This window comes from Notamacropus eugenii, chromosome 1 (genome assembly GCF_028372415.1).
Source record: "Notamacropus eugenii isolate mMacEug1 chromosome 1, mMacEug1.pri_v2, whole genome shotgun sequence".
NCBI lineage: Eukaryota > Metazoa > Chordata > Mammalia > Diprotodontia > Macropodidae > Notamacropus > Notamacropus eugenii.
The window spans coordinates 74,715,658-74,741,621 of record NC_092872.1 but is presented as its reverse complement, the minus strand read 5'-3'; the positions used below and the strand labels follow the sequence as shown (position 1 = coordinate 74,741,621).

General features: G+C 41.6%; 2 protein-coding genes across 3 annotated transcripts in view; one reads left to right on the top strand and one right to left on the bottom strand.

Moving 5' to 3' along the window:
* The window catches only part of RMI1 (RecQ mediated genome instability 1), a 61,102-nt gene extending 52,961 nt beyond the window's left edge, over positions 1–8,141 (bottom strand). The window contains exons 1-2 of one of the 2 annotated variants that reach the window (XM_072605585.1): positions 8,033–8,141; positions 6,513–6,590 (exon numbers count right to left, since the gene is read on the bottom strand). The gene's annotated coding sequence lies outside the window, so the exon portion shown is untranslated. Of the gene's footprint in view, positions 1–6,512; positions 6,591–8,032 lie in introns of those variants that run through there. The other variant, XM_072605573.1, reaches the window with a different exon arrangement.
* QNG1 (Q-nucleotide N-glycosylase 1) lies at positions 1,178–24,333 on the top strand. Its single transcript, XM_072605833.1, has 4 exons — positions 1,178–1,973; positions 4,415–4,674; positions 15,658–15,853; positions 23,575–24,333. The coding sequence occupies exons 1-4, from the start codon at positions 1,637–1,639 to the stop codon at positions 23,805–23,807; spliced, it is 1,026 nt and encodes a 341-aa protein (XP_072461934.1). The 5' UTR covers positions 1,178–1,636; the 3' UTR covers positions 23,808–24,333.
* Positions 24,334–25,964: the final 1,631 nt, after the last annotated feature.

Sequence of the window (25,964 nt, the reverse complement as noted above, 5' to 3'; positions counted from 1 at the left end):
TCAAAGTCAAGTGCAAGGCATGTGGTCATCCTGATGTCCTGGTCCTCTTCCAGAAGGAAGGCCAAATACAAAACCACCTCGTGTATACTTATTTACACGATATCCCCCTCATTAGAATGCAGACTATCCAGAGTGCCTGAGGCTGTTTATTTTCACCCAGAACTTAGCACAGTACTTGGCCCATAAGAACTTAACATATTCTGGCCGAATGACCACGTGGTGCAGCGTCATGCTCACCATCTCATACAATGTTCCTAACACCGTACTCTCATTTTACAGTGAGGGAAACTTAGACTCAGGCTGAGAGGCTGGTACCTCTGGGGGCAGAATGACCCCAAGTTCATTTTATCCAGACTGATCCCCCATCTGCCGTCCTTCCGACCCCATTTCCAGTCTCTTAAAAAGCAGGAGGTGCGTGGTGGGGGAAATGGACCGTTCATTTCTCTACTGCATTCTCTCCAATTACACGAAACCCTACTAGCGTCAACTCCTCCCAAGCTCCAGAGAATCACACCTCGCACCAACCTCCCGGGTGCAAACCAGACATGGCAACGTGCCTCCGGCCGCAGAGCGCCGGCTGGGGGGCCAGAGGAAAAAAGAGGAAAACCACCAAAAGCACTGGGCAGGAAGGGGTCCGGCACTCGGGCTTCTCGGCGCCGCTCGCTGGCCAGCCCTGCAGCTCAACGCCAGACCCCGGACCTTCCGCACCCCATGACTCCACATCCGGGTGCCAAAGGCCCGAACCATCCCCAGCCGACTGGGGGGGCGGGGAGGAAAGGCGGCCGTGGGCCGGGCGGAGCCTCCCACCTGGGGCTGCCCCAGCTCCACCCCTAGCTAGCTCGGAGACCTTAGAGCAGTCACTTTCTTCCCCCCCACCTGCCTGCCCCTCAGTCAAGTCCGAGTGCTGGGACCGAGTATTCCCGAGGACTTTCTGCGCCGCTCAGGGGTAGCCGAGGCCGGGCGGGGAACAAAATGGCGGTGAGACCCGCTCTCCTCCGCCTCCCCCACTACACTCGCTCTCAATCCTCCAGCCCGAGTTTCCTGCCCCATCCCCAAGGCCCCGGTCACCATGGAAACGGGCCAGGGCGCTCCAAACTAAGTCCCCAGCGGCTGCGGGCGATTGGCCGAAGGAGCGCCAGAACCGGAAACGCCTCCAAGGCCCGGGGCTAGCGCCCCTCCCCGCCCCCTCCGCCCCTCCCCGCCCCCTCACGGAATGCGTGCGACGCACGTGGTCCACTGAGCCGGATCCCGGCACTCCGCGCCCAGTCGCCCCCTCCCAAGTGATCGCCTTCGCCTGGGCCCAGTCGCCCCCTCCCACGTGATCTCCTTCTCCTGGCCCAGGCCCTTTGCCCCTCCCCACCGACTTCCCCTGAAGGGGCGGGAGAGCGGGCTGGAGGAGGAGGGGCAGTGGTCGCGCGCTCTGTCCGTTAGAGGCGAGCTTCCACTGGCGGGGAGAGGGAAAGAGGGAGGGTCCTGGGAGCTCGAGGCGCCGTGGGGGAGGGGAGGGGGATCCGGTCCCGGCTGGAAAGTTGCACGTGAGTCCCTGGGAAGCTTTATTCGGGCCACGCTAGCGGGGCTCGGGGGCTCGCTTTGGTTGTTTCTCCTTCGCGTTTCCTAGTCTCGGAGGACAGGCGCGATGGAAGCCCCCTTACCCCCACGGGAGTCCGCGGAATTCGTGGCGGAGCGTAGCCAAGACGTGTTTGTGGAAAAAGCCGGAGTCGATCGAGTGGCCGAGATGCTGCTGGAGAAGGTCCCGGGCCGAGAGTTCGGCTTGGGGGGCTGGAAGTCCTTGCACGAGCTGAACCCCCAGGCGACCGATGAAGACGCGGTCAACTGGGTGTTTGTGGTGGACACTCTCAACTTCTCCTTTTGGTCCGAGGAGGAGGATCGCAAGTGTGCGGTGAAGTACAAGGGGAAAACGTACAGCGGGTACTGGGCCCTGTGCGCTGCAGTCAACCGAGCCCTGGACCAAGGTTAGCCCCCAGGAATGAGGGAGCCGATTTGTGCGGCTTGGGAGAGAAAGTTGGGGGCATGGGCAGAGGGCACCCTGGGTAAGTCAGGCTGAGCCCGCGAAGGGGCTGCTGGGGCCGCCTAGCCCAGCTGTGGCACCTCCCCAAAGATCGATCCGCCAGCATTTATTAAGCACCTCCTGTATGCTAGCCCGCAGTGCAATAAAGGGCACCGGTGGGAAAACAGAACAAGTTCTCTGTTACCTGAAGTTACAGTATGATAAAATCAATAGAACGTCATAAGGGATGTCCTATTGTAAGGCCTGCCAAGGATGGCAAAAGTGAAGCGGAGACCTACAATTAGGATTTTGCCCGTGGTTTGTTTTGTTTTGTTTTGCTATTGGCGTGCCTTTTGGTGTGAGTTTTCTGTAAGATTTATTTGGTTTCACACAAATATTTCTAATAGAGCTTGAAAGTATACAGTGTTTCTAATAGAGCACGAAAGTATACAATGTTTCGTTTACTATTGAAGGTGATACGTTGGCATTTTTATTGTGAGTTGTGCATTCCAAGAGGCAGGGGTAGCTTAGTGGATAAAATGTTAGTTTGTAGTCAAGGAACCCTGAGTTCACACGCCATTTGAGATATTTGTTAGCTGTGTGACTCTGGACAAGTCATTTAACCTCCAGGACTTCCGCTGGGTAGAGGGAGTTCTGTAAGCTCAAGAAATCCTAGGCACTGCCAAGATTTGGGTAGTGGTGTGTTCGTCCTTCATTGCCGAAGAAGACCGTGCCATCAGAGAAATAATGACATGCCTTTGTTTTGAGTGAGGGAGGGCTGTGAGGGTCACCAGCCTCACTTCTCCTCCAGAGCCGTCTGAATCCAGTGACCAGATATTCATCAGGATGACTAGAGATGACCCAGGATGAAGCAATTGGGGTTAAGTGACTTGCCCAAAGTCACACAGCTAGTGAGTGTCAGGTGTCTGAGGTGAGATTTGAACCCAGGTCTTCCTGATTTCCTGCACTGGTGCTGTCTCTCCACTGCACCAACTAGCTGTCCCTCTCAGATTCTGGTAGAACAAGAAGGAAACTGTAAGCCAGAGGTGCCAGCTAGGGCACCAAGGTAGCCAGAACTGCCAGTGCATGTGTAATTTTATAGAGGAGACATCAAAAAACCCCTAGTCCTACCCTCTCTGTTTGCAGATGGGGAAACTGAGGCCCATAGGTGGGAAATAGACTTGCTCAAAGTCACGTTAGGTAATAAATAGCCGAGCTAGAATTTGAACCCAGGTCCACTGACTGCCTATCCAGTACTCCTGCCACTATTCCACAGTTACTCCACATTCATAAATTTTTTTAACTTTTCTGTCAAGCATCAGTATTTAATATAAGATAGAGCACAATAAAACACTAAAGCACATTTTTGTTTTTGTAAAATCTTACTAAACAGTCTTTGCATATTTGGAGGCCTGTATGTCCATAATATTTTATTTCCTCCTAAATAAATTTTCCTTGCATTAGTAACTGTTCCATTGAAATTGTTAGGATTAATTGAAGGATTAATACCTTGCATTTGAAAGTATTTATTTTTATGTTGCGCTAGTCAGAAATATAAATGACAAGGAGTCATGATTCAACTTCATGTCATTTCTTTGTGTTCTTGTAGAACCATAGTTAAATGTGGAACTCTTGAGCTCCAGAAGGCTTTGAGGTATGAAAGGCTTTAGTGCCTTCAACTTGCAAAACGTAATAAATCCCTGCTTTTAAATATATGGTATATATATTTTCTAAAATTAAAACATACATGTCTCCTAGTTGTAAGGGATATGAATATTGTATATGAACAATAACAAATACTTTTTCTAAAATCATTGCCTTCTTGCTGTACTGAAGGTACTTTGTATCAAAAATTCCCATGCATTTCTTCAGGGACGAGTAGTACTTTGGAAACAGCTGTGAAGTTGGAAGCTCAGACCTCCGTCACTGTTAATTTCTACCTGTGTGACCTTGACTAAGTCACTTAACGGAATCTCGACTTCAATTTCCTCATCTCTAAAGTTAGAGGGTAACTTCCAGAGTCTTTTTCATCTCTGGCTGTATGATTCAATAGGTGGTATTATATTTTGCACTGTTAAAATAAATGAAAAACTTGTCTTAGCCCTCACTCAGTACCACTTGTCTTCTCAAGTTTCCACACATACTAAAAGGCACATTAGCTGTTTTCAGAGTAGGTACCTGGGAAATTTGGGCTCCCTCTGCATAGGAATAATTTCTTGCTAGAATTTCTTTTGCATTGTGTTTATAATTTAAGATTGGAATTTAGACTTCATTAGAATCTTAGCAAAATAATGAAACTAGAACTTAAACAATAGGGTTTTTTGTTTCATGTTTGTCTTCATATTGTCATTTTTCTTTGAAATATATTTTTTCTTTTTGCTTTTCTTCTCACCCCTTCCTCTCAAGGAATACCCCTCACTAGGGCTCCATACTATGCCACAGTTACCCTTGATCAGCTTCAGCATATCTTGCACTCTGACACGGATGTGCCCATGCCTTTGATAGAAGAGAGGCATCAGATTCTCAATGAAACTGGAAAAATTTTACTTGAGAAGTTTGGAGGGTCTTTTCTTAACTGTGTTCGCAAGAGTAACAAAAGTGCACAAAAACTCCTGTCCCTGGTAGTTGAAAGTTTCCCTTCTTATAGAGATGTGGCTGTATATCAGGTGAGTTGGTTTTGTTTTTTGGTTTTTTTTTTTTTTTGAGAAATTAAATGCCCATCTAAAAATTATCCTTACTATCACTTTTTTATTACAGAATGCTTCTCAAATTTACAGTAAAAATTTAAATTTTAAAGGACAAAAATGCATATGTAAGCAGCTATGTGGTACAGTGGATAGAGTGCTGATCCTGGATCAGGAATACCTGAGTTCAAATCCTGCTTCATACCTTTACTTACTATGGCCCTAGTCAAGTCACTTAAATTCTCTCAGCCTTAATTTTCTCATCTGTAAAATGGAGATCATAATAGCACATACCCCTCGTGGTTGCTGTGAGAATTAAATGCGTTACTATAGGTGAAGTACTTTGCAAACCTTAAAGCATTAATGTGGTTGCTATTGTTGTAATAATAACCAGAGATTTTAGAGTTAATTTTTAATTTTATGAAATACATGTAGTCCTTTAACTACCAAAATATTATCTTCAGCCCTTTGGTTCTTTCTCTCTAACCTGGTAATCTCATCATTCGTTATCATGGCTTCTGTTATGTCCTTGTATGGATGAACTTTACTGTCATTTAGGAAGGGGCCTAGAGGTCACTGATTCTTAACTCTTTCATATTACAGACGAGAAACTGAGAGCTAAAGAGGTTTAAGTGACTTACCCAAGGTCGCACAGGTGGCCAGTGGTGGAACCATGCTTTCTGATCCCAGGTTCTTCAGCACCAAAGCCAGTGTTTTTTCCACTGTGATATGTGACTTCAGTCTCAGGTTTTAGTCCAACATTTCCATTTTCCTACTGAATAGCTCCTTTTGGCCATTCCACCATCAAACTCGATATGTCTAAAATGGAAAGCATAGCCTTCTGCCCCCAGATATTTTCTTCTTTCTAATTTCCCCATTTCATTTAATAGTGTCATTTTCTTTCTTGGCTTAAAAACTACCATGTCAGTTATCTCTGATACTTCCTTTTGTTTTCTCCCCCAATCCTCCTTTCCAGTCCAATCAGTAACCATCTGACTTTTGTTTCTACAGTGTCTGTTGCATTGATCACTTCTTTTACATTCCCACAGTAACACCTGTGAAGTAACACGCCCAATTCGGCCCCTGATGACCACTCATCAAGACTGTTGCAGTAGACCTCTAACTGTCCTCTCTTTCTCCAGAGTCTCTCTGTTTCTATCCATCCTATACATTATTGTCTTGAATTATTTCCATAAATAACAATTCTTATCCATCCATGCTAAAAAACCTTCTGTGGTTCCTCATTGCTTGCAGAATCAAGTTCAGACTCTGCACAGCCTCCAGGCCCCCTGTCACTTGATTGCTGTCTTGTTTTTCAATTTTATCTTCCAAACCTTTACCTATACCTGTATATATTTACCTTACGCATTTTGACAAATCAAGAAATTCACCATGCCCTGCAGTGGTGGTATGCTGCCCTACTTTGGCTAATTCTTTTGCCTTTGTCTGGGATCCCTCTTTACAGCCTGTCAGGATCTTTCAAAGCTTAAGACTCAGATTCTACTTCTGTCATGAAAATCTTCCCCTTACCATCAGCTGAAAGCAAACTCTTCTTTTTCTCTCTGGCTGTAGCACTTTGTAGCTCTTTTATGACAAATGAACTCATTCTGTCTTTTGTTGTATTTATCCTCTCCTAGATATAAACTGTTTAAAAATAGAAACCATATTATCTGACTCTTCATATCCTCCACTATATCTTACAGATAGATGTCCAATGCTTATTTGTTGAATTATATTTTAAGTTAATTAAAAATTTTATCTTAATTTAAATAATATCTAAATGAAAAAGGAATCTAAATTAAACTTAGTTAAAAATTTACCTCTACAAATGCCTGAAGCTTGGTCAGCATTTTCTTAATCTTGAAATAATAATCCAACTTCTATTTATGAGTAATTCTCTGTGAACAAAAAGGAGTAACAAATTTAGTGCTACAGTGATTAAAAGTTCTATTATTTCCTAACTATTGACTGACTTTCTCATCCTTGCCTTAATTTTTATCTCTTGGTTCTTTATTGTTTTCTCCTGCTTATTCTCTCTAGTAATATAGTTGTTGGATGGAATCTAAGATAAACCTGCCTAATACCATTTTCTACTCTAACATACAATATTATTGTAAGGCTCAACTGTTTTTCTGCATGGTGCATTTTGTTTCATACTTCAGAGTACTTTAACAGTATTAAATTTTATGGAGAAAACAAGATGTTCACTTGAATTATGTTAACTTATAAAATTGTTGGGTTTTTAAAAAAAATATTATTTTCCCAATTACATGTAAAAACAGTTTTTAACATTTGGTTTTAAAAATTTTGAATTCCAAATTCTCCCCCTTCTTCTTTCCTCTCTCCCCTCCCTGAGGCATTAAGCAATTTTATATAGGCTATACATGTGCAGTCATGCAAAACATCATTCCATTCTAGTCATGTTGTGAAATAAGATGCAGAAAAAAAATCACCATGAAAAAAATAAAATGAAAAATAGTATGCTCCATCAGACTCCATCAGTTCTTTCACTGGTGGTGGATAGCATTTTTCATCAAGAGTCATTTGGAATTGTCTTGGATCATTTTAATACTGAGAATAGTTAAGTCATTCACAGTTAATCTTCATGCAGTGTTGCTGTTACTATGTACAATATTCTGGTTCTGCTCCCTTCACTTTGCATCAGTTCATGTAAGTCTTTCCAGATTATTTATTTTTTTTTAAATTAGCCTGCTTGTAATTTCTTGGAGAACAATAATATTCCATTGCCACATTTCATTTAATAGTGTCGTTTTCTTTTGGGGCTTAAGAACTGTCAAGTCAGTCGTCATATACCTCATACCATGTGCCACAGATACCACAACTTACATGCTACATATATATATACCATAACTTGTTCACTTGTTCTTTAATTGATGAACGTTCCCTCAATTTTCAGTTCTTTGCCACCACAAAAAGAACTGCTCTTATAAAATTGTTTTACCGAATTCTCTATCACTGTGGTGCCACAGCACCAGAAAAGCCCTTAGAGAAAATGTCTTAAGTTAATCAAATTAATATGTAACAAATACTTTAAACTCAGTCTTATAAGTTGGGCTCAATCTGTTCTACAAATTGAAAGGTGACTGTACATTTTCTCCATTGTATTTATTGACATTGAATATTGTCAGATACTGTCCTCTTTCTGACTTTGTTATTTCGTTGCATTTTCAAGGTTGTTCCGAATTTAGTGGTGGCTTTTTTTTTAAACTTATGAAATAGTTTCCATTGGCTTGGTGCAGTTATCCGTCATAGCTCTTGGTCTAAAATATACGCTTTTGTTAAAAGTATTAAATATTTGACAGCGGCCCTTCCTTCTTACCCTTTCATCCATCCTGGGGCCACAGTGGTTGGTGGCCTTGCAGTGACTTCAGTTAGATTTTCAGAGACCTCAGGATGTAGTGAATTCAAAATATATTCAAGTTCTGTTTGCTTTTAGTTGTCAAAGATTCTGTTGTCATGGAATCATGGATTCCTAGTATCATGGAAGAAAGGAAGAAAGCAGTTAAGTGTCATAGATGAATCACTCTGTTTTAGAGTTCAGTTCATCATACATTTAACAAAATCTGTGAAATTAATGAAAATCTATTATATTCCCAGTATCGTGCTTTTCTTTTGCTTTATGTGTGTTAGACACATCCCTAAGAAACTGCATGTAAATGATTTTTTAAATAAATAATATTTCAGATGTATACACATTGAATTGAGATTCTTAAATTACAAGTTTGAACATGTCATTCCCTTGCTCAAGGAGCTTCAGGGACTCCCTACATCCTTCAATACAAACTCCTCTATTTAACATTTTAAATTCTTTTGAGGTGTAGCTCTCAACTTTCTTTCTAGGCTGATTAGACATTATTCCTCCACTTTCCCCATTGCACTCTTATTTTAGCTCAAACTTGGCATATTTGGATCTAATATACAGCATTCCAAATCCCATCACCACTTAAGCTATTAACCCATACCTGGAAATTCTCTCCCTTATCTCTATCTTGTGAAAGCCTGGGTGTCTTTTAAGGATCAACAACTTTCTTTTTCTCAGAAATGAGTGGAAATCCATTGTTCCATTAAAGGGTTCATTTTTGCCCATGCAGGATTATACTTACTCTTGCTAAATAGGTTATCATTCCTTAGAAGCCCAAGGGCTATGATAATATCATATTCCAAATTCTCCTTTCCTTTTTATATTTGACAGCTGCTAAGCCTTGTGTAAATTTTATTGTGACTCATTGTTTATTTGAACTGTGGAGGAGCCTCCTGAACTTGTTTTCTTGAGTTGCCATATTTTCCAAAAACACTCGACTTGGAGTATGCCTTGGAAGGATCCTCTTCCTCCTCCTCCAACCCCCACCCCCAGCTGACATAATTTGCTACTTTCAACCCTAACAGAACCCTCAATGTGCCCCTGAAGCTGAGTCAGCCACAAACCTGGCTCCAGTCAGTTTAGCCCAGACAGATCAGTTGTACAGCTGGGGCCCTTTCAGATAAGCAAGACATTCTCCTTCCATGCTCTGGCAGTTCCCAGTGAGGAGGGAGAAGGAGCTGGTGCTGCCATTCTGCCCTTCGATTCACTCTTGCTCCCCCTCCCTTCATCATTTTTCCTCCCCTTGGGGAGGGGACTGGGCCTTTTCCTCTCCCCTATGACTTCCCCTTTTTGTTGAAACACTTAAATACAGGCTCATTTATATACTGTATATAGAACTGACAGGCATGTGCTTTAGCTTTCTCTTGTAATAAAATAAGTTACTACTCGTTTCTTTTGGTATCATGACTGTTGATTAACAGAACTTTTTGTCTACTTTTATTTTTTCTGTGACCTGAAAGTGGTGGATTTTGGTTATAACTGGGAGTTTTTATTTCAGGACTTCTCTTAGGAGGTGACTGGTTGATTCTGTTTTCACTTTGCCCTTTTGTTTCAAGAGCTCAGGGCATTTTTGGTGACTTATTAAATTACATTAGCTTATAGTCATAAGGTTTTTTCTATTAACAGTTAAAAATGTTAGAGTGGAACTATTTCGAATGAGCTATATTTACTGTCCACTATAGTTCTAATTCGATACTTAATGCTGGCCTGGAGGTGACCCTGGCTTCTTAACTAAATTTAGAAGATTTCATCACAAGGTTAGCCCACTAGCCGAGGCTTTTTGGGGGGGAGGGGTGTGAAGGGGGAGGCAGGGAGACAGGCGGAATAACATCTCCTGAAGACTACTTAGGATTAGAGAAGCTGCTTTAGTTGTATCAATGAAGTATGACTACTTGAAGTACAAGTATTTATAGTAGCAAAATTATAGGAAGTAAAAGGAAATGTTATTTGGGACTCAATGGTGTTTTCAGTGACGTCAGTTATGATGATGGAGCAAACGTTCTCTCTGGACGTTAGTTCTCCTCATCTGTAAGATGAGAAGTTTAGACCCAGTTTGCTGGTGCCTACCTTTCTCCCTTCTGTTCCTCCAAGCCAGGCAGGCCCTGAAACGAGAGCAGTACCTTGGCCAACTGCAGCTCCATCCTCCGCCCTGCTCACTGGTGCTCTGAGGTGATGGGCAGACTTTTGAACTTGCTGTTACCCTCATTCCTCAGGGGCCCCAGACAACTAGCCAGAACATGAACACGTACAACATTTCAGCCCCTGCCCAGAACTAGGGCGACTTCAAGCTGGCTGAGAATCCAAGGAGCAGCAGAATCAGTCAGCAAGGATCTTTTGGGGATACAAGTCCCAAGAATGAAACAACTCTACATGCAAGGGGCTTACATTTTAATGAGGATGACAATTACATATGCAGCATTAAGATAAGCAAATAAACATAAATATATGAAAAATAGTTAAATGCAGCGTGGTTTGAGAGGGGAGACGTTAGCAGTTAGACAGGTCAGGAAAAGCTTCATGTTGAAGATGGTGTTCAAACTGTGTCTTAAAGGGAAAAACTGTTAGGCAGAGGTAAGGAGGGAGCAGTGTATTCAGGGGGGTATAAGATGGCCAGGGCAAAGGTATGGAGACAAGTATAGTGTGTGTGAAGGGCTGAGAGAAGACCATATTGGCTAAATTGGGAGGTGGAAATGCAGTACAGGTTTCCAAATTGATTATTCTAAGAATAAAGAAATAGAAAATCATTCCTGAAGATTAAACTGATTTAGCATAAAACTGTAATTGACAGTGAAATAGTAAAGCAGGCCAAGACCAGCAGTAACTTTGTGTCTTTGGTTGTGACCAGTATTTCTTGTTTCAGCTTAGAGATGGAAGATATTCCTGTTATGGATATTTGTGGGATTGTATAGATTATTGGAACTAGGCTACGTGGTCTTTTCAAAATGAGTAGTTGTGATGTTAGATCTCTTAAGTTGTAGCTAACATTTCAAATAAAGTGATTTTTTTCTGGATGTGAAAAAAAACCCGAGAATTTTAGACTAGATGATCCTCAGGATCATTTCCAGATCTAGCATTTTGTGATTCTGTAAACGTTTCTAAAAGCATTTCATGAGATGATAATCAGAATGCCATGAGTATTAGAAAGTTAACAATTTCAGGATGTTTCTTAGTTGACTTCTGCGTTGTCCTTTACCCATTCTCTACCCTCTGTATTTGATGATTTTACCTTTGCAGTGCATAATGACACGATAAAGCCTCTCCCTCTTAGCACCCACATGGCCACTATTAGAGCGGAACCTTCCCCTGCAGGAATCACTGACTCTAGGAACCTTTATGGTGGGATGATGAAAGGAAAAAGTTTGAGGAGGTGGAGAGTACTAACAGTTTGGGAGATCATGAAGCTTTCCATTAGCAGGTGCTGCTTGAGTTGGGCCTTGACTAAAACTAAGGGATTTCAAGAAACAGTTGGGAAGAAAACACTTTGTGTGGTCCTGCAGAAACAACCTGTGCAAAAGCATGGAGGTGAGAGATGGAGTGGTGAGCTCAGGGAATGGCTAGCAGGTTGGTGTGGCTGCAAAGCTGAGCATACATTGAGAGCAATAGTAGCATGCCTAGGAAACAAAATTAAAGCCAGAGGAGTTCTGTTTTATCCTAGAGGTGACAGGGAGCCTTTGAACATCCTTCCTTCCTTCCTTTCATTTTTTTCCCTTTTTTCTGTCATGCTTTTATCTAGATATGCAATTCTTCCCCCTTTTATTTCCTCTTAGTCAAGTAGATTCTCCCTTCCTCTCCTCCCTTTCAGCTAAATGCGTTCATTAGTTTTTAAATTTCACTTTCTGTGCCCCTTTCCAAAAAGGATATCTCACTCTTCATTATTCGTCTTTTTTGGTTTCCTCTAGATCCTAATTCTCTAATTCATGTCCCCTATCTCTTTTCTTTATGCAATCAAAACTTCTTGGGTGCCCATTCTAGGGTCTCCCCTCTGGGTGCTTTCTGCCACTGCCTTGTAGTGCTTACTCCATGTGTTCCCCTTTTCCATTGGATCTGACTCCCAGAACATTGCCAGTTATCACAGGTTTCAGAGAAGACACCGTGCCATTTGCCATTGTAGGATACCCCCTTTCTTCTCCCCCCCCCCCCCCATCTATTTATTGACTTTTTTCCTACATTTACCTGGAAATCTCCTCCCTGGGTCCATGCTCTCTACTCCTTCAGGTGTCTAGGGGTTCTAAGTCTCCACTCCCCCTTCCCGGGACAACTAGAGTTCAAACTCCAGGTCCCCCAGGCCTCGTCCATTCTAAGGTCCTTATCTTCTTCATCAACCATCACTTTTCACCCATAGAAGCATTCCACCTCCGAAGTAAGGCCTCTTTACCTCTCCCCTCCTTTTCAGTGTTTCCCTCCTTTCTCACTTACTTCCCTTTAGGTTCTTCTCTTTTTGAGACTACAGAGATCAGTTTTCCCCTCATTGCTATTCCTTGATTTGACCTGGGCACATCACTTACTCTTCTCTATCCCCCTTTTCCACCTCCACCCTTTCATTTTTACCTCTTGTCAGATTCCCATCTTCACCTCTGTCTACTCATGTACAATTTGAAAGAAGTCTTTTACTAAGAATTCCTCTGCCATCCTTGCTATTATTGTCACTGCCTGCTGCATTTATTCATTCCTTTTGCACTTCTGATATTTGGGGTGTTGGGGCACAGCAAATAATCGCTTCAGTTCTGGTTTTCTTTCTAAAAACGTTTCCAACTCTTCTTTACTCGTGAATGTCCATCGTTTTGTCCTGTATGGTTAAGCTCAGATTTGCAGGGTAGATCTGCCTGTGTCCTGAGGTCCGGTGTGCTTCAGAACATCTTGTTACATTCCTTCTTCTTTTTTCTAGTGGGTACAGAAGTCTTATGTTATTCAAATGTCCTTTCCCTTGTTTTTGAAGATCTTTCTCCTGGTAACTTGTAGAACTTGTTTCTAAATTGAATTGCTAAATTTAACCACTATGTGCTTGGAATTTGCAGCCTTGGGGTTTTTTCTGGAGGAGATTTGTGAATTCTCTCAATTAGAATTTCATTTTCTAAGTTGTGGGCACTTCTGTTTTTTCCTTCATTGCAGTGTTGAGTTTTTGGTTTTTTTTCCAGTCGTGTTCATCTGGGAGGCCTGTGATGCGCAGGTTGTCTCCGTGCGTCCCACCTTTGAGCTCAGTATGTTTTGCTTGCATAGCGGCCTCTTCTCTTTTATTGCTCCTATTTTTGCCTTCTCTTCTCCTCGGTTGTCGTTCATTTCTGTGTATTTGCATTCCCAGTCTGTTGTTCTTTCTTTTGTTTGCCATTGAAGATCCAGGTTTTTCTCTTCTGCTTGTTATTTTTGCTGCTCAGGACATGAATTCTGCTCTCATAATTCTCATTTCTCTTTTGAATCACTCAGGAACAAATAGTGTGTTGTGGTTCCATGTTCTCAAATTCCATAAGGGTCTTCTGTTTCATCAAATGTTGGATCATTTTCCTTTATTTTGCATTATTTATTCATAGATGCCTGAACTGGAGGCCACATATCTCCTTCTGTTGTTACTGTTTTTCTTGATGCTTTATCTGTTTATGTTCAAGTTCTTAGTGATTTCTCCTTTAACTCTTTGGTACTTTTTGTTCATTTACCACCACCACCACCACCACCACCACCACCTATTTTTCCTTGTCACTCACTTCCTGACTTTCTCCTTCTCCCGTGGTTTCCCTGGGGGTAGATCTCAAAGCATCTCAGCCCTTTCCCACCCTGAGAAATTCATGGCTCACCCACTTAAGTCTCTGCCCCAACTGATTGTTGGATGGTTAGAATTGGCCCCAACTGGATGCTGTGCTCTTTACCTTAGGCTTGGTGGTATAGTGCCTTTTGTTTCTCAGTTCTCTAGCCCAACACTGTCACGTCAGTGCTTTAAAGTGCTGGTAGTTCTGGGTTGCAGTCCTTGGCAAACTTTTGCTCCTGAAGTGCAAATGCAAAATAGTCTCTAATAAATAAGTGTTTGCCTTAGAAAAGAAGATGACTTAATTTTTTAAATTTCCTCTTCAGTGCTATACTTCTAAAAAAATAATCTACAAAACTGCTTCCATGACCATTCATTCCTCAGTTCGTTGTAATCTGGCTTCCATCATTATCAAGCTGCTAAACTTGCATTCTCTGTTGGTCAGTAAACATTTAAGTACGTACTATGTGCCAGCCATGGTGTTAAACTCTAGGGATACAAAAAAAAAAAAAAAAAAGCAAAATATTGATCCTGTTTTCAAAGAGCTCTCAGCCTAATAGGGAAAACAACTGTACAAACAAGATATATACAGGATAAATGGGTAATAATCAAGAGAGGGAAGGCAGTAGAATCAAGGGGGTGAGATTTTAGCTGAATTTTTAAAAAAGCCAGGGCAACCATGAAAAGGAGATGAGAAAGGAAGAGAATTCTAGCCATGGGGGACATCCAGTGAAAATACCTAGATAATGGAGTATCTTTGGTGAGGGATAGCACTGGATCACAGAGGATGTTGGGGGAACATGAGTGTTTTTCCTAGCTCATCAGTTACCCCAACCAAATCTCATGACTTTTTCTCATGTCTCACCTTTCTTGACTTTTCTTTAAAGTTGAAACTGTACCACTCTTCTGGGTGCGCTCTTTCCTTGGCTTCTGTGGAACTGCCTTCTTTATGCCTCTTCCTAACCTACTTTGGTTGATAATCTTCCTCCCATTCCTAAGTGTGGAGATCTCCAAGCTTTGCCCTGAACTTATTTTTTCTCAATTCTCTCATTTTGTTATCTCACCCACTCTTGTGGCTTTAATTGCAGCTTCTATTTCAGTGACTCCTAAATCAGCATATTCAACCCCAAGCCTCCACCTGAGCTTCAATTCAGTGTCTATCTGCCTATTCAACCTACCCATCTCACTGTCCACCACAAGCTACCCTTTCCAACATCTTACCTATCTCTGTTGATAGTGCAGCTGCATGACCACTTGTCAGGGATGTTACAGAAACTATCCAGTCAGTTAACTGGTATTTGTTAAGTGCCTGTAATTGCCACACTGCTTAGCGCAGGGAATATGTAGACCAGAATGAAGCAGTACTGCCCCCAAGGAGCTTGTGTTCTAGCAGGGCAGATACGTTTTCCTATACAATATAAATAAAGATACTTAGGGAGCACATGCTGCTGGGGACATCCTTTTAGAAGGTGCTCTTCCTCTGTGGCTGTTCCTCAGTCCCCCAGTTATCATTGTCTCCTGATCCAATTTATCTTCTGTTTACTCATCTTTCATGTTGTTTGTATTGTATCACCCCAGTACAAATGGAAGCTCTTTGAGTGGGAGGGGCCATTTTGGTTTTTGTCTTTGTGTCCTCAGAACCCAGCAGTATCTCAAACACATTAAGGGTTTAATCAATGTTGAATTGAACTACAAGGAGCTTTCTCAGTGAGTTTACAGAGGAAGCTTTTCTTACTATTAAATAACAAGTAATCACAACTGAGACCAATAAAACATTCTTGGTATGGCATTTTTGTAGATATGAAACGAAAAATACTCAAATAACAGTTTTGTTTTTCTCATTTATTAGGGTAAAAGGATTTCATTTTACAAACGGGCTCAGATCCTTGTGGCAGATACTTGGTGTGTATTGGAAGGCAAAGGCGATGGCTGTTTCAGTGACATCTCCAGCATCACAATGTTTGCTGACTACAGACTGCCTCAGGTGCTTGCTCACTTGGGAGCAATAAGATACTCTGGTGAGCTACTGAAGAAGCTTCTCAAAGGTTTGTAAAGCGTTTATGGTATAACTCTGTTACATGTACTCTGAGTTGTGATTCTGTACTGTGTGGACTGGCTTACTTAATACTCAGGAAGACCTGAGCTGGAATCTTTCCTTAGACACTGTGTGACCTTTAGCAGATCGTATTCTCTCTCTCAGCCTGTTTTCCCATCTACAGAATGGGACTGATTGTATCTACAACATCACAGCTTAGTTGAGGATGAAGTGATGTAATTATTATGAAAGACTTTGCTAGCTTACCATATTTTTCTTCCTGTTGGTCCCTGAGCCCGTGCTGTTTGCAGCAGTCCTGAGCTGGGGGACAAGACTCCTGGCACCCACCCCCGCTGATTGGCTCCTTTTTGGACTTTCTCTTGCACGAGAACTGGGGAACAGGGATGTCACTGCCTGATTCCTACCCCAGTGAAGACTTACCTGCTTTAGGACCTTCTTCATTGTTAAGCGGTTCTGCAGACAAGTTCTTAAAAGAACTCAGCTCTACACCACATTACACTCTCATTTACACACACACACACACACACACACACACACACACACACACGTACACACGTCTTATTGACAGTCATACCTTGGCAAACCACAGCTCTCCGTTATTGCCACCATTTGTCTTCTTTCCTACTATCCACATGCTATTCAATGCTGACTAGTTCCTCACTGCAGCAAAGCAGACATTCTATTTGTTCCCAGTTGATTCACCATCTCACTCCATGTTAGGAGGATGATGGTGGCTCAATAGTGACATCAAAGTTCAGGAGGGTGAAGAATTTGGCTATTTCAGATCTACTTGTGTCTCCTCAAGCTTCCTGCAACATCTGGGCATTCACTCTGTTTACCAAGAATCTCACCTCATACTTTATGGAAAAAAGAGTCAAGAAGAATAAGACCATTCCCTAAAACCTCTCCTACTCTCCTTATCTCACATCACTCAGTAGGACACAGTGTACATTGATGTACACTGGTCGTGATGTCATTTTGGTTCTTCAGACATGAGAACAGACAACAACATGCCCTCTGCAAAGAACTTTCTTTCCTTTTCCCCCTTTTCAGCTTCTTTTTTTTGTGTTATCTTCTCCCATTAGATGAGGGCAGGGACTTTCTTTTTCTTTTGTATTCCTACTGTTTAACACTGCCTGACATTTAGTAAGCAGTTAGTTTATTGACTGGCTGAAAGAATGTAGATGACTCGTGTCAGTCCATATCCATCTAAACAAAACTCTGCTCCAGCTCTTTCTACCCCTTCCACTGTAACATCTTGAAATTTTTTCTCATAATTAACAAGTGGAAGTTCCATTTTAGACCTCTTCCTCTCATAGTCATTCCATCTCAAGTGCTCCCAGAGACCTGGCTCCCAATAGATGACACTTTATCTTATCCCTGGCCATCTTTTCCAGTAATGGTTGCTCCTTCTCTCATGCCATATTAGACCTGGAAAGGAAGTTGAAATACTCCCCATGGCCATTTCCAGATTCTCTGTCTGCTAAGAGGAGAGAAGGTGGTCATTAGTGACAGAGAGAGGGATGAGGATTGATTACAGATCATTAGATTTGGCAATTTAGAGATCATCGATGAATTTAGAAAAGACAGTTTCTTCTTCAAAAACTTCTCCTTAGAGGTTCAGTTTATGCAAATTTATCACTCAATTCAGGTCCAAGTTGTTGTAATCTCTCAGTACCTGGTTCACAATATTCCTCATCACTCCTAACTTCCCTGTTGAGAATACCACCATCTTCCCATTCACCCAGGCTCACAATCTAGGTGTCATTCTCAGCTCCTCCCTTGCTCACCCTCCATATCCACTCACCTGGTCAAGTACTGTCATTTCTTCCTTCATAACATCTTGTATATATGGCCCCTCTCTCCTTGACACCACTGTCACCCCAGTGTAGACGCTTGTGTCAAGTCTTTCCCCTCTCCAAGCCCTTCTTCACTTAGCTGTCAGATTGATCCTAGAGTGCAAATCTGACCTTGTCACTTCATTCTTTCCTTTACTCCAGTTTCTGATAAAGAGTTAACTTTTCTTTCCAAGGCCAGTCTGTCTACCTTTACTTTTGATTGCATGGTCCTTTCTCATCTTCTCCAGCAAATGGCTTGCACTTCCAACCCCTTTTTCTCTGATCTTTAATCTCTTAATTGCTGGTTCCTTCCCTTTTACCTACAAAAGACCCATGTTCCCCATTCTGAAAAAAACATTCACTGGATCCTGTCTCTCTACAAGCCAATGTCTTGTGTATCACCTCCCTTTCCCAGCCAAACTCCTTGAAAAAGCTGTCTACATTTACTGTGTTTACTTCTCTTCTTTTAAGTCTCTTACAATTTAGCTCACAGTGTCATTACTCAACTTAAAATGCACCTTTCCAAGATTACCAATGACCTCCAATGGCCAAATAGATAATTTTTTCTCAGTCCTTATCCTTTTTGAATTCTCTGTGGAATTTGGTACTATTGACCATCCTGTCCTGGACACACTCTCTTCTGGGTTTCTTAGGAGGTTATCCTCCTGCCTTGTGTGACCACTCCTCATTCTCCTTTGTTGAGTCATTCTTTAAGATGCATTCCTGGATGCTCTGAATGCTGGGCCCTCTTCTTGATTTCTCTCTTTATTTACCTGGTGATCTCTGTGGCTTTAGTTATCATTTTTATGCACATAGCTAGCTTGAAGATCTGTATATCCAAATCCAGTCTCTTGAGCTCCAATCCTGCATGACCAATTGCCTACCAGATAATTTGGACTGTATGTCCAGTAGACATCTCAAACTTAGCATAGCTCAAACTGAGCTCGTTTTCTTTTTCCTCAGACTTATCCCTATTTTGAATTTCCTACCATCCTTCCATTTATCCAGACTGGGAACCTTGAAGTCATGCTGAATTCCTCATTATCTCTCATTCAACATAGCCATTCAGTGGCATGTCCTTTCTACTTCTAATCTCTTATATCCATCCCCTTCCCTCTCTCTTATAGCTTCCACCCTAGCTGAGGCCTTTATCACCTTTCTTGGAGTGATGCAATAATCCTTCCCCTTTATTTTTCTGTCTCTCTCTAGTCCATCCTTCACACAGCTAACAAATTGATTTTCCTAAAGTGCAAATCTGATTTTACCATTGTCCTGAATAAGTTCCAATGCCTCCCCATTTTCTCCAAACGAAGTCCTTTGTTTGGCCTTTAGAGCCCTTCACTACCCTGTCCCAGCCTCCCTTTCCCATCTTCATTATATATTACTCTGTGTATACTGCAGTCTAGTCGTACTGGTCTTCTTATTGTTCTTTTAAAGAGCACTCCAGCTCCTTCCTCCTTGCCTTTGCATTGGCTGTTCCCATGCCTGAAAAGCACTCCTCTCAAAGAATCCCCATTTTCTTTCAAGACTTAGATCACATACCACCTTCTATACGAGACCCTTCCTTATTATTCTCTTTCCCCATCACCTTGTAAATTTTGTGTATGTACATTTAAATATTGTTTTTTTCTGACTAGGTTTGTAAACTTCTCGAGGACAGGGGCAATTTTCACTTTTGTCTTTGTGTTTTTACCACTCAGCATGGTGCCTACTCCGTAATAGTTGCTTAATAAATATCTGTTGATTGATTTGCCCAGAAGCTCATGTCCAAATGGTAGATCAGTACATTATCATCACGTATTTATATGAAGATAAAAAAATCCCCCGGAAATTATTCTCTCCTTCTCATCCCTGTTCCACCTATTTTTTGCTTAGTAGTAAGGATGACTGGGTTTGGTGAAGGACATTTCCTCACTGGGAGTTTCCTTAGACTGTTGAAATTATAGGTGTGGTTTCCCCCCCAGAAAATACTAACAGCAAAGGTAGGTAGAGGGAGTAAGTGAGGTTAGTGACAGTTTCTGTGACCTCAGATTTTTCAACAGTTTATGTGACTTGTGTTTCTGATTTTAATTTTTTTGGTTGTGTTAGTATTATGGTTTTTTTCCTATTTTTTAGAATAAATTCCTTTTATAACTAGATTTTAAAATAGATTTAATGTTTTACAGGTTAAAATCATTGAATATTTTTAGGGGTTTGGGCAGGTTACTCTGCCTCTGTATTAACCTGTTTGAAAAATCTCATGCTGTGATGAAAAATGCTGTCCACAATCCAGAAAAAGAACTATGGAGTCTAAATGCAGATGAATAGCAAATTTTGTTATTTTGGCAACCTTTTGTTCTGGTGGGTTTGTGTATTATATTCAGTCATTAGATGAACACATTTAGCAATTCATAAAATGTCTTTTTGTTGTAATTTCCCTTGAGTTTTTAAAATCTTTAGGGCTAAAACAATGTCAGAATTTTGTCCCTTTCAAATCCTGGAAAGTATTTTTTACTTTTTAGTTCTTAGAGGAAAAAAATTAACTAATAACTCTTGTTACAAAGCTCCATACTTTGAAAATATGTTAGTTACTTTCTTTGGCCAGAGTCATTTTCTTATGAGAGGTACATCATAGGTAATCTACAGCCTCCACATTTATTTTCTTATCCTATTCACTGTCAAATGAAGGGGTAAGAGATTTTTCTCTGAGGCTAACCATTCCACCTGTGCTTTAGATACTGTCCTTACCTGTTTCCTGATACTGCTTCTGTAGTTAATAAATAACTCCATCTTCTTTTCCTGTTTTATATGTGTAGTTTTTCTCATTAAAAGTTGATCCTATTTGTTCCCTTTAGCTACTGTCTTATTTCAGTCTCCTTTCTTGTTGCTATTAAACTTTTAAAACATTGGTCTAAATTTACTGTCTCCATTTTTTCATTATCTGCTTTTTCCTTAACCTCCAACAACCTGGTGTCTGAAATTGCTGTTTGGAAGATAATCACTTACTAATGACTTTATGCTTAAATGTAGTGACCTTAGATTTTCTGCCCTCTCTTCTGCTTCTAACTCTGAACTGGCTCCTCTCTCCCTTCTCTCACCTTTTGAAATTCTACCCAGACTTTAAAATCTAACATAGATGCCACCTCTCTTAGGGACATAGGATAATAGAGCTCAGGGTAACCCTGAAGAGACCGTCATCCTTTCCCTCTGTAACTTTGGGTAACATATTTAAGCTTTTAGTTTTCCTCAGTTTTTAGGATGCATGTATAACTCACAAGAGGTCAGTCCTTAAACTTTCTCTGTTTTTCTCCCTCTGAATCTTCTCATTCATTTTCATGATTTCAATTTTTAGTCTACTTCTTATTGCTAGTCATCTCTTATCTAAATTCTGGTCTCCTGTTTTCAACTGCAAACTTCATGTAACCTTAAACTGAATGTGACCTTTCCTTCTTTCGGACCCATCTTTGATTTCTGTGCAGTGTTTGCCACTGGCGTGTTTCACCATCCCTTCTCTCTAACTAGACTTTTTTCCTTTGGCTTCCCTGGTGTTACACATTTATGGTTCTCCTTCCTTCTTTTCCTGTCCCAGTAATGTGGCTGTTCCTTTCTGCCCTTAGCATTCTTTCTTCTTTATCATTGATCTCATCCACTCTTCTATCATCATTTATAACTTCTATTCAGCTTTTCTCTTTCCTTCTCTCCCCTTCTTTTTCAAGTCTATAGGTTCATGTTATAAGTTATATATGTTGTTTCTATTTTGTATCTAACCAATTAAATGAACAATTCCACACACAAAGTACGTACATTTTGCCTTTTCTTTTACATAATAAATTCAATATGTAATTTTCAAAGATGTTCTGCTTGTCTGTTTCCCTTTAGATTTTTGTGCATTTTGAAAAATGCTCCAGTAATGTTTTTGTTTTTTTGGTCATTTTATTTATCCCTAACCCCACCCCCATTAAAAAAACAAAAAAGGAAAATCAAAATCTTTATATTTATAACAAGGGTTTATTTGTCAGTGCGTAGACAAATAAAGCAGATGTTTCATTCTGTACCTTTAGTCCATCACCTTTCTATCAGGAGGTGGTCCAGAGGACAGTCATTGGTTTCCCGGAAGCTAACCCTTTCATAATCTTATATTTCATATCAAAGCTATCTGTAGTCATGAAAAAACACTCTAAATCACTGTTGATTAGAGAACTGCAAATTAAAACAACTCTGAGGTACCACCTCACACCTGTTGGATTGGCTAATATGACAGAAAAGGAGAATGAGTGTTGGAATGGGATGTGGGAAAGTTGGAACACTAATGCAGTGTTGGTGGAGTTGTAATGGATCCAACCATTCTGGAGAGCAGTTTGGAGTTGTGCCCAAAGTGCTCTAAAACCGTGCATATCCTTTGATCCAGGAATGCTACTACATCTGTATCCCAAAGAGATTTTTTTAAAAGGGTGGAAGGGGGAAGGACCTATTTGTACAACAATATTTACAGCAGCTCTTTTCGTAGTGGCAAAGAATTGGAAATTGAGAGGATGTCCAACATTTGAGGAATGGCTGAACAAGTTGTGGTAGATAATTATAATGGAATACTAACTACTGTGCTATAAGAAGCAATAAGCAGGCTGATTTCAGAAAAACCTGGACTTACATGAATTGATACAAAGTGAAGTGAGCAGAACCAGGAGAAAATCGTACCCAGTAATAGTAATGAATGACTTAGCTGTTTTCAGCAATAGTGATCCAAGACAGTTCCAAAGGACTCATGATAAAAAGTGCTGCCCACCTCCAGAGAAGAACTGATGGAGTCTGAATGCAGATTGAAGCATACTATTTTTCACTTTATTTTTTTTCTGAGCTTTTTGTTCCTTTGGGTCAGTGTCTTTCACAACATGATTAATATGGTGAAACACGCACACGCACACACACGCTCACACACACTTTTCATTTCATTACCTTCATATACTATAATTATTCAGCCATTCACCAATTGATGGGCACTCCCTTAATTTTCATTTGATTGATATAATAAAAAGAGCTTCTATAAATATTTTTGTACATATGGGTCCTTTTCCTCTTTATTTGATCTTGAAATTTGGATGTAGAATACTGTGGGATAAAGAATATAGTTGAGTGATTTTTGAGGCATAGTTCCCAATTACTTTTTATAATGTACTTTTCCCTTTTCTGCCATCTTTGCTAAAAATGGGTGTGAGATGGATCCTCAGAGCAGCTTCAATTTGTGTTTCTGTAGTTATTGATGGCTTAGACCAAATTTTCACATATGGTTATTGATAGCTTGGATTTCTTCCTTTGAGAAATGCCTGTTCATATTCTTTGACCTTTTATCGCTTGGTTAATGACTCTTATTCCTAAATTTTAAATCAGTACCTTATGTATCTTGGATATGAAACTTGATCTAGGAAACGTCAAATTTTTTTCTTAGTTAACTGTTTCCCTTATAATTTTAATTGTATTGGTTTTGTTGATGCAAAACCTTTTTGGTTTTATGTTGTAAAGATTATCCATTTTATCTGCTATAATCTTCATTCTTTGGTCATGAACTCCTACTCCTGTCCATTGTTAGAAAAGTTAATTCCTTCTTGTCAGTTTTTTTCAGTGATCAGGTGACTGCCACTCCATAGAAGATAGTTTTAACTTTGAACCCAAATTTACACCCTGCTTCAAATAATAGTTTAAAACATTGGTATCATTGCTAATTTCACATTATGCAGAATGCTTATCATTTTGTTAGTCTGATTTTTTAAAACAGATTAAATCACAAAGATAAATAGTTACAGTATTTACAAGCATAAATTTAGTTACAAAGTCTATATTTTTGTTATTGTATGGTTGTCACTTGTTTTTAATATTTTTTCTAATCTTTTTCCCATAGGAGAAATGTTTCTGTCTGGGGATAAACAAGAGGTGGAAATCAGAGGCTGTTCTCTTTGGTGTGTTGAGCTGATTCGAGATCGACTTCTAGAACTTGTTGAAAAAAAAGGAGTCAAAATCTGTGTAGAAATAAATTCAGTTCTTCTTGATTATTACTTATGGGACTATGCCCGAGATCACAGGGAAGATATGAAAGGAATTCCATTTCATCACACACGTTGCATATACTATTGATTATAATAAGCTCTAGTAAGTCATACCTCCTACTTTTGTAACATAATCAGTTGTACGCCTTGTCTTTTATTTATGATTAACCAGGAAGGATTGTCTTACTTTCTTCGTCTCCTACCGTGCATTCCAAATTTGGTTTTTGGAATCGTGTTTTTTGTTTGATCGTGCTTTATTTTTTACCCCTTTAGTGCTCTAATTTCAACATTCGTTTTTATTGTATCTCTTTTCCATTGACTGCATTCATCTGTTTAAATTCTCTCAAGTGTATATGTGATCATGGGTTGCGTAAGTGGAAAAGGGGGCCGTGGGCATGTTCACATGGAAGTGTGTGTATTGGTGTTCCACCAGTAGTGAGGCTGGGATGAAGCTGGAGTGGCTTGGTACGTAACAGACACTGCCAGATGAAGATTCTTTTTAGTGTACTAGTCTATTATAAATGTCTGATTTGGAACTGAGTACTTTCATACAAATGATAAATTATTTTTTTAAATGTCATTTTTGAGAGGCCAATAAAGCATCGGACACTTAACAGAATATCTTTAAGTGCATCTTTAAAGGACGATTCTGAGTTTGTCTTGGAAATTTTAAAAAGTGTCTATTCGACTCCAGCCACCACACCCAGCCTCCCTGAGGAAAAAAGGCGGTGGTAAAGAGCCCTGGATTTAGAGTCCCTGGAATGCCCGGGTGACCCCAGGCAAATCACCTGCCTCTCGGGCTCTGGCACGGGGAAAGGCCGGAGGATCTTACAGGGCCTGCGGCTCCGAATGCCACGGATCTCGGTTTTCCAAACGTTCTCGCCCTTAGGCCTTGGTGGGGAGGGTGGGCAGGAAAGAGGCCCACGGGGCCGCGGGTGGTACCTGGGCCCGGCGACCCTTCCGCTACTCGTCTCACAGGCCACGAACAGCACCGCAACGGCCGCAAAGCAAACGCCAGCGAGCCGTGAAAGCGGAAAGAACCTCGCTCAAGGGTTAAGTTTTCTAAGCATTTCCGGGGCAGTCTCCTTCTAGGCCAATCACTAGCCGCGGAGTGCTTCGCCAACTTCCGGTGCGTTGTACTGGGTCGTTTCCATGGTGACCTAGTTCCTGGCACCTTGAGGGCTGGGGTCGAAAAGCGCTGAGATTTTATTGTGAGGCGTGGTTGAGAGGGGAAAGGCTCTCAGTGCGCCCCCTCCCTCGTAAGGTCGCAGAGGGAAGATAACCACTCACCATCTCTTCCGCAGGGGTATTTGTGGGTGGACGGGGCCTCTGAGCGGCGCGCGAGCGCATCGGGCTCTAGGCCCCGCCTCATCGATGAGCCGGAAGGCCCGCGTTCCTCCCCTTCCCCCGGCTGCGTGTCTGCTCTGGGGTGCACGCCTTTTCTCCAGTGGCGGCTGTGTTGTGTTAGACAGTTGTGTTTTGAGCGGAGGCGGTGTCTCGGATGATTTTTTTTCTGGAGAGGCCTGGGAAAATAACCATTTACATTAAATGCTATTAAGGAGGGGAAGGCGTGGGGGGGGGGCGCTGGGGAGAGCAGGATGTTTCGGGTCATCACTGATGCACAAAAGCAAAAGGGCAGCGGTGAAACTGGTCTTCAAAAAGAGATCCTCGAAGCTAAAGGCGGGGGCTGGGCGGCCGAGGGGAGAGAGCGGGGCTGGAATCGTGTAGAACGAGGCCAATGATGGTACCTGCCGCGCAGGATTGTGGTCCGGCCGACACGTCACAGAACCGGAAGTCACGTGGTGGAGCATGACCAAGCGGAGCCACCGGAGAGAATAAATCCCGTTAGGCGTAACCTCCTTTTTCCAGCGTTTGAAAGAGCTTGAGTACGAATGAGTTATTTAGCATTTCCTTCACCCTTTCGGTTTTTAACTTTATGGGGCCATCCCCCCTTACTTCCGCATGTTCCCTGCTTTTCTCCTCATTCACATTCTTTGTGTTTCCTTTCTTGCTCCCTTCCTGCTTCAGATAAACGTGTACCCTTTCTAAGTCACCTTTTCCGTTGTGCTTTTCATCTCATCGCTTCCTGGCTCCTGGAGCATTTTTTTTCTTGTCTATCTTTTGTTCCTGAAGAGGACCATGACGGGAAGGAGGTGCCATGACTTGCGAGGGAATCGGATTTAAGTGAGGGAGGGCTGTGCAGTCACCAGCCTCACTTTCTCCTCTGGAACCGTCCGAGTCCGGT

What these genes read in the sequence shown, in the direction of transcription:
- QNG1 (XM_072605833.1), top strand. Translation starts at nt 1,637, where the DNA reads ATGGAAGCCCCCTTACCCCCACGGGAGTCCGCGGAATTCGTGGCGGAG. An exon ending in CAACCGAGCCCTGGACCAAG is followed by an intron (nt 1,974 to 4,414) that starts GTTAGCCCCCAG and finishes CTTCCTCTCAAG; the next exon opens with GAATACCCCTCACTAGGGCT. An exon ending in GAGATGTGGCTGTATATCAG is followed by an intron (nt 4,675 to 15,657) that starts GTGAGTTGGTTT and finishes CTCATTTATTAG; the next exon opens with GGTAAAAGGATTTCATTTTA.